Here is an 8,059-nt window from a genome sequence, read left to right as displayed (position 1 = left end):
AATAAAGAAAATACCAAAATAAATAAATAATAAAGATAGAAAGAAAATACCAAAGTGGTGGTAAAAAATCCAATTTTGTGCTAGATGGCAGTATTGCACTTTGCTTTCCTTTAACTAAACTAAAGAAGAAGAACGTGCGCGCCCCCTGGTGGTCAGTTTTGTGTGTTACCGGTGCTGATTCTGATCCAGTTGGTCAGCCAGTGAGAGAGGGGGAGAGAGGGGTGAGGGTGCGAGAATGGCGGCCGTGCAGTGCACCAGATGCACGGCAGAAAAAAGAGGGTTTCGGCGGGAACTTGATTCTTGGCGACATAGACTGATACACTGCGTTGGTATGAGCCTTAAAATCGATTATATATTTTTTTGGCGGACAACACAGAGAGAGCCGCTCAGACCAGCTAKCTTGTCGCTAGCTTGTCTACAACAGCGGCTATAGCGGCTAGCTCTTTTCGAGTTCACTCCCTTTCTTTGTCCCCGGCTGATAAAGCTAGCTGGCCGCCGGTGTTAGCTGTGCAGGCGTTTTTGTGTAAATGAGAAGGTTTTGAAATAGATTTGWAACGCGTACCACATACTTTTATATAATATAACACGTCTGTGACTGGATTTGTTTACTGACGCGTTCATATTATTTATCGCACWATGCTAATGCGATGCTAGGCTAAGGTAATTAAAACACTCGACTGAGATTTGTGTTGATGTTATTGTAAGAGCTAATGTCAGTATAGTATGAAAAAGGCCTTTTAGCTGTCTTTGTCGACGCTTTTTTTTCGGCTCAGTGGCTTGCTAAACGCTAATTTAATGCTGCAAAAACAGCCTAGTGTTAACGTGATGCTAGCGCTTAAATGAAAGTACAAAGTCAAATAATATATCTAACACAGGACTATCTGCTTTTGTTTACCAATTTATTTATTGTTTAATAAATATTAGATACTGCTGTAATCTGTAAAGTGTTTATTGTATGACAAGTGTTTTTAATATACCATGAAGCACAGCCGTCTATTTGTCATACTAGGCCTTGGYGGAAAAATGCTTTATTTGTAGGCAAATGATAAGGTCGTCGTCCGTAGCATTACTAACAGGTTGTTCATTTTATCTTTCAGGATTTGAGAGTATTCTGGAGGGAGTCTATGGCCCATTGCTGCTGAAAGATCTACATTTATTTAACGGTGGGTGGGTTATTGGTTTCCCTACCTACCTACATTAAATAAAATGTAATATTTTAATGTTTGTTTTGTCTCACCAAATTAARTTAAATTGTCCAGTCTATGTGTCTATTAAGAAAACTTAAGCCAATACTTTAATTTTAGAATAAATGCAGTGCCTGTTATTTTTGTTTACTTAATTAAAGTTGTTTAGCAGTCATCATAAAATATATACCTTTTTTTTACAGATTTTTTTTTTATAGTTTGTGTAAAGAGAAAGGCATTTTTAAAACAATCTAAAAATAGTTTTCCTCTATGTGGTAACTTTCAGGTGGCTGACATCTCCGATCTGTTGTAGCAGGGTTTTTGTTGAAAAGTTAGGGACAACTCTCTTTTTTTCTTCTTGTAAATAACTCCTAAAGTACTCAGATTAAATTAAAGAGATAACAAATCTCCAAGGTCTGCTTTATTTGTAAAGCAAAGGAAACCACTGACAACCTCTGCGTACTGTCTCTAAAACATCACTTAGTCTGCCCTTTTAAAATATATACCTCTTAAAATAAGAAAATATATGCAAATTATCCCAAAGCATTCACAAACATGTTTTTAGTCAACCAAGCTGTCCAAAACAGCAAAATAACTGCCTGTTTTATGACTTGTGTGAAACACAAAAAGCTAGCAACTCAATCCTGTGTGTGGAGATGTTTTATTACTAGTTGTCACCAGCGGCTGTGTAAAGAAAGGTGAGTCAGCATGGCAGAACACAGTGCAATCTGTTTTCACACACGACCACAATGCATGGATAAAAAACGGGGAGTTAACAGAAACAGACCTTGCAGCATTGTTGCATCTCATTGAGTTTCATGCTGTAACGTTGACTTGATGACCATACCGACTCTAATTACGCCTGAATCATATGCTGTTTGTGTTCTTGCGTGTTTCAGACTGTGAACCTGAAGAGGTGGATGACTGGTCTGCAGAAGCGAGCTGCTCCCATTGTTCATTCTGTAACGTTCCACTGGACAAACTTAGCGTAAGGATTATGTCTGCCCTGTCAGAAAGGCATTTTCAGATCTACACAGATGGAAATCTAACATTCTGATGCAAGCTCTGTGGAGTGACCAGTCTCCTGTTTTTATGTAGGATCAAGCACCTGCAGCCACATCGCCTCTCTCCTCCCCCTCAGATTACTCTCCGTGTCAGACCTCAACTATCTCCGAGAGCAGCCAATCAGCGCACAAGTTCCTTCAAGCTGTGTTTCACAAAAAAGGTCGGGCACTTGGCTTTCTCATTTCAATGTGGACTGATTGTAAATGCCGTTCGGCAATAGGATAATATTCAACTAAACTAGTCTGAACCAGTCAGATCATTATTAAGCCTGTTTAATCTCAGTTTAATAAATGGTTAAACCTGTAAGAAAGTAATTGGGACTTCTTTTTTTAAGGCAATATCCTCTGTTATGCTAAAAACATGCAAGGAACAAGTTGAAGGCCTTGTTTTGTCAGAAAATAAATGTTAAACCTTTTCTGCAACAGGATGGCTTAGCAGTGAATTGATTTGGGTACAAAATGGGTCAGCTTGCTGATTAGACCAGTTACCCAGTGAAAATATTTGCAGCCTTCTGAACTGGAGCTGATTCAATATCATTACTGTTGGTTGTTAGTGATAACTGCAGGTGACCTCTGCAGCTTAGTGTTGTGATTATCAGCTTGTATTTTGTGTGTTCAGCTACGAGTGAAAGAATGCTTTTTTGCCGGCATTATGGCAACAGAAGAAACGAAAGTGAAATTGGTGTATTTTTAAATTAATGCTTTTTTATTGATAGTCCAAACCTTATTAAAGTTGAGACAAATTGAAAAAGAAAAGGGCGAATTGACTAAGAGTATATCATTTTGATCTGCTCTGGTTTTCAGATGTGACCTTAGACTGTGATTCAAATGTTCCACTGGTGGCCCAAAGGCTGATGAAGAAGATGATACATCAGTTTGCTGTCGAGTATGCATCCAAATGTCGGCTCCTCGCCAGTACAAATGGTGTCGCTAGATGCTCATCATCGTTGTCAGAAACATCAGATGGCCCTTTGGATCTCACAGTAAGCCGAACACTTGAAGCAAAAGAGAGAAAAGTTGAACCAGGTAAGAAAAACAGTCAATAGAGATGCCTTAATTTTAGTTTTTGGTCCTTTACAGATTTATATTCAGATTTCTGATTCTTGTACAACTTTGATCAGTTGATGCTGATTTTGTTTGGTGTTTAAAATAAACTTGACACTCCAGCTCAGTAAAATAATTCTCACTGAACTGCAGAAAAATGTAGTTTTTTACCTATAAAGCAGGTGGTGGACATTCAGAAGTAGACATGAAGGTTTTTTTCAGGTTGTCCTTTCGATAAATGAAGAATTTAACCTGAAATATTTAGATTTTTAAGACTGAAGGAAGAGGTGTGATTTTAAACTGCTTTTCTCTAATTTGCTTTTTTTTTTTTAATTGTAATGATTTCAGCCGAGGAGCTGTCTGAAAAATTATAGCATGAAAGTTCTTTGCACAGAATATCTTTTTGTTTGTTTGTTCTCCCGTAAAATGATTGTTTAATTTAAATGGATTATATTTGCAGGATTTCAGCTCAAGTAGTCATTTAATACTATTCAATATTCGTATTCAGACAACCTAAATAACGGTTATGTCGACTCCTGTTAACAAAGTGAAAAAGCCAATTCAGAATGCAGAAAATATCTTCTGTCTGCTGACTGGGACTTCACGATATTTGGAAAACCTGCGATGTGCGATAACAGTGCTTAATACTGCGATGACGTTATGACTTGTGATAAATGAACAAATACATAAGTATCTAGTGTTGATGTCTTTCTGCTTTAGGTTCAGAGCAAAAATAAAAACTAATCATTTCCATTCCAGCATGAACATGAAGAAACCTGTCCAATTGGCCAAATATGTAAAAAAGCTCCATTTGATTTGTGAAATACTTCTTCTGTCTGAGTGACAAAATGCATAAATACAAACTTTTGAGCCAACCGTTTATTGCATTTTTTTGCAACATGCATATTGCATAGGCTGTTATCATGATTTCGATAAATTTTCGATATTTTGTGCAGCCTTTACTGCTGACTGTAAACAGGCAGCTGGTATTTAATGAAGCAGAAAGTTTGGTCTTTGAAATGTCTTTTGTGTAGAAAAATATTTGATTTGAAAATTTCACTCAATAGTCTGAAGTTGTTTTCAGCCTCCCCCTTAGATCGGTGTCACTCAGTCACTCTGCTACACAGATGCATCATTCTGCAGCTTAGCTGTGGTGTTTTCATTGACTGGAAAAAAAATGATCAAGCTGAAAATCAGCTGGTGTTGATCACATGCTGATTCCTTTGTTCTATTTTAATTCAAAGCTTTTGCATTAATATTTCAAGTTTCCAATGTTTTCAAACACAGGCAGGCTGGATTATAACTAATCATCTGAATCCAAATCCTCACCTAATAAAATGTATTTCTTCTCACAGATGGTGTGCTGGATCTCTCAAACAGAAACATTTCAAGCTTAACAACTTTGTCATCATCTGTTCACAAAGCCTCAGGGTAAGAGTTTGTTTTTATTAGCTTTTTATTTCCCTAATGTTGTGATTGTTTGTCATAAACTAAGTTGCACGAGGATGGAACATACAGTTTTGGTTATAGGTTAGTGTACACTCATCAACATTAGTGTTTATTTGAACCAGTTTCTTTCCAGGGTGGAATGATTATACAACTACAACTACAGGGATTTTTTTAAAAATAATAAATAAGTTCAAAAATATATATTTTTTGTATATTTTTTTCTAACTCTTTAACTCTACCAAACCTTCCTAGAAGAGCGATCAGATATCCAGACTAAATTATACCAGAAGCGCATTGATGGATCCAAAAGGCCTGTTGCTAAGGTGCAATTTACAAAGAGGTTTAACCAAATATTAGTTAGGGTATATGTATATGTTTGTATTTGTCAGTGTACTTGATAGTATAATTTTGAGCTTGTTTGAATTAAAGAAAATTCTCACTTAAATTTTAAGTAGTGTTGAAGTTGTATAATCAATCCATCCATTGAAGAATGGTTAAAAAAATCTTAAATGTTTTGAACTCAATGTAAAATTCACCAGCACCAGCTCCGCTGCTACCCATAAGGAAAAAGCAGGTAAAGAAAATGGATGAAGGAATGCCTATGATAAACGTAACTAAACTTCTGACAACACCAATAAAAAAAAAAAAAACAAACATTTGCTCAAAACTTAAAATGTTGGCCAAGATTCATTGAGACTAAACTGATTACATGTAAGGAAATCCTATTAAGGGATTGCTGCTTACTTCATTTTTTCTTATGATAGAGACATTGGTTAACAACAAAACTGGTAAAATAACTGGTGCTGCTTGATTTAATATAGACAGCTAATATCTCCACTGCTGAATAATAAACGTATTTCTAATTGTGGTGCTTTTGTAAGTAATAGGTCATTTTCAGGAGCTAGTTTGTGTTTGATGCTTGGTTCTGGGGTTGACTCTTTTATCTCTTGAGCGGTAACGTCACAGCAAATTTTATCATTTGCCAACAGCTCAGGATTGTACAATGAGGAGAACGTTGCAGTACTTGATGGTTTTACTTCCCTTTTTACCGATCTAATTATCACAAGCTTGATTATTCAACCTTCAAGCGTTTAGGAGATTCACTGGATATCACAAAACTACAAGGGCTGTATGTGAGCATCAAAGTAACTCCAGCCATTCACAGACTGTCCCACCTGGACGTGAAGAGGCTTTGTGTGTCTGTGTGTGACAGACTGCAGCAGTGTGACATGAAACTAACAGTCTTGGTGATGTTACCAACACAAGGCATAAAGGAGTGGACCCCTCAGTCTTCACCCCACCCCACCCCCATCCCCTGTGCCAAAATAAAAACCCATCACCTCCATCCTGACCCTGCTCTTTGGTCCTCCCATCCCTAGGAGGCAGCACATGCAGAAGGAGTACATTGAGAGGAGCTGGGAGCTGTCTGAGGGGTTACTGTCCAAGGCTTTAAAGGATATTTGTTCAGGGAGGATGCAGGAGCAACGAGCTGCATTACTCTATGGAATACCTCTTCAAACCCTCAGGCAAGGTTTGGACGATGTGGCTGAAAGGAGGTTGGACGAGCTTCAGCAGTTTACACAAGGAGCCAYAGATTTCAGGGATGATGTGACCTCTCGCATTGTGATGTCGTCAACATTAGGCAGCGAAGCCCGTCTTGTTGTGCAGAAGGTGGCGGTGTGGGCAGAACAAGCAGAAGTCTTGGGAAATACAAAGGAGAATGGAGACATGAGTTTCCCATTGTCTGCTGTTGCCTTGTATTCTCCAAACGGCCAGTCTCTCCCTCACTGTTCCTCTCAGCGCAGAGATGCTCTCCAGAGTCCACCAAGCCCATCTTCCAATTTAGGAATACCCACAACCCTGCGCATTCCTCAGGTTCGTTCCAAGTCTGACCACAACAAGTCAGTCTCCGCTGACAGCGGCAACACGGGCGGAAATTATCCTCAACGTTCCTCATTAACTGAGAGCACTGCCAGTTTGTCTACAGCATCTGCCAGACCTTTACCTTTCATCAAACTCAGACCTCCATTTTTGGCACAAAGTGGCCCAGACAGTACCAGCCGTTTACCTCATCGCTTGGCACCACGCGGATCCTCGCTGGATGAATCAGAGGAAGGGCTTGGTTGTCAGGATAAAGACAAGCAACCTCGAAAGAAACGTGGGAGATACCGTCAGTATGACCATGAACTGATGGAAGAGGCCATCAGTATGGTGATGGCTGGTCGTATGAGTGTATCTAAGGCTCAAGGGGTTTACGGAGTACCCCATAGCACACTGGAATACAAAGTCAAAGAACGCACTGGAACACTGAAGAACCCTCCCAAAAAGAAATCAACTACCTTTGTCTCATCTAGTTCCAACTCCTCTGGATCTGGTACTGTGACCAGTTCGATTAACTCAGGAAGTCTTACCTCAGCTGCCGACGCTCGGAGGTCCTAGACCACAGAACGCCTCAAAGTCCTCAACACTTGAACACAACCTCTTACAAAATAGATGTTTCCTGGAAACTTGGTGAAATTCAGTTCATGCCTTTTACAGAATACTCAAATGATATTCAGGTCTTTTAATCGTTTGTCTATAACGTGATGGTCATACATTAAAATGTATTTTTCTAATGTGGTCTGTGGTTGAACAAGCATTTAGCAGTTTTTTAAGAATCAGTGATGCTTAGTGCATTTTTTCTTTACAGTGGCTGCTAAACTCAACAAACTCTTCAGTTATTTATCAATTATAAAAGAAACCTTGCAGCGCGTGGCTTGTCTTATGATATTATCAATTTTTTAATCTCTAAATCCCAAACACTAAAACTGAAAATGAATTCAGGCGAGGACAGAAGGGGTCATGTCATTCTGTTGAGCCACTCTTGCATTTGTGTGTTGCTAAGCTGCAATACCAACCTGATAACATTAAAAACAACTGTATTTAATGCAGTTTTTTTTTTCACTTCATTCGGCATTTTCAGCAAAAGATTTTTATTCATGTTAATATTAGGTTAGTTGTGTAAAATTGTCAAACTTTGATTCATTATTTTTGAAAAACCTTCACAATTAGCTGCTTGTGATGGCAAATTAATTAGTTTTAACCATGTCCAGAGATTAGTTGGATGTAATGTAGGGATGTCCCGATACCACTTTTTCACTTCCGATACGATACCGATATTACAACTTTGAGAAATGTCCGATACCGATATTGACCGATACCGATATTGACCGATACCGATATTGACCCGTTACTATAACAGTGCAAGTCACACACTTTTACCTATTTTGTAGTGTAAAATCTTAGAAAAATCTTGATTAGATCAAACAGTGAAAAAGA

The 8,059-nt window shown here is 38.4% G+C and overlaps 1 protein-coding gene across 2 annotated transcripts in view; it reads left to right on the top strand.

Moving 5' to 3' along the window:
- The first annotated feature begins 173 nt into the window (after positions 1-173).
- lcorl (ligand dependent nuclear receptor corepressor-like) overlaps positions 174-8,059 on the top strand; it is a 19,883-nt gene continuing 11,997 nt past the window's right edge. The window contains exons 1-7 of one of the 2 annotated variants that reach the window (XM_014013231.1): positions 174-329; positions 1,098-1,163; positions 2,084-2,172; positions 2,283-2,409; positions 3,053-3,274; positions 4,648-4,723; positions 6,121-7,360. In XM_014013231.1, the coding sequence (XP_013868685.1) occupies positions 236-329; positions 1,098-1,163; positions 2,084-2,172; positions 2,283-2,409; positions 3,053-3,274; positions 4,648-4,723; positions 6,121-7,180 (1,734 nt within the window). In that variant the 5' untranslated portion in view covers positions 174-235 and the 3' untranslated portion in view covers positions 7,181-7,360. Of the gene's footprint in view, positions 330-1,097; positions 1,164-2,083; positions 2,173-2,282; positions 2,410-3,052; positions 3,275-4,647; positions 4,724-6,120; positions 7,361-8,059 lie in introns of those variants that run through there. The other variant, XM_014013230.1, reaches the window with a different exon arrangement.

This window comes from Austrofundulus limnaeus, unplaced genomic scaffold (genome assembly GCF_001266775.1).
Source record: "Austrofundulus limnaeus strain Quisiro unplaced genomic scaffold, Austrofundulus_limnaeus-1.0 Scaffold99, whole genome shotgun sequence".
Taxonomy (NCBI): domain Eukaryota; kingdom Metazoa; phylum Chordata; class Actinopteri; order Cyprinodontiformes; family Rivulidae; genus Austrofundulus; species Austrofundulus limnaeus.
Note: the sequence above shows the minus strand (reverse complement) of the source record. Positions and strands in the feature narration are given on the sequence as shown.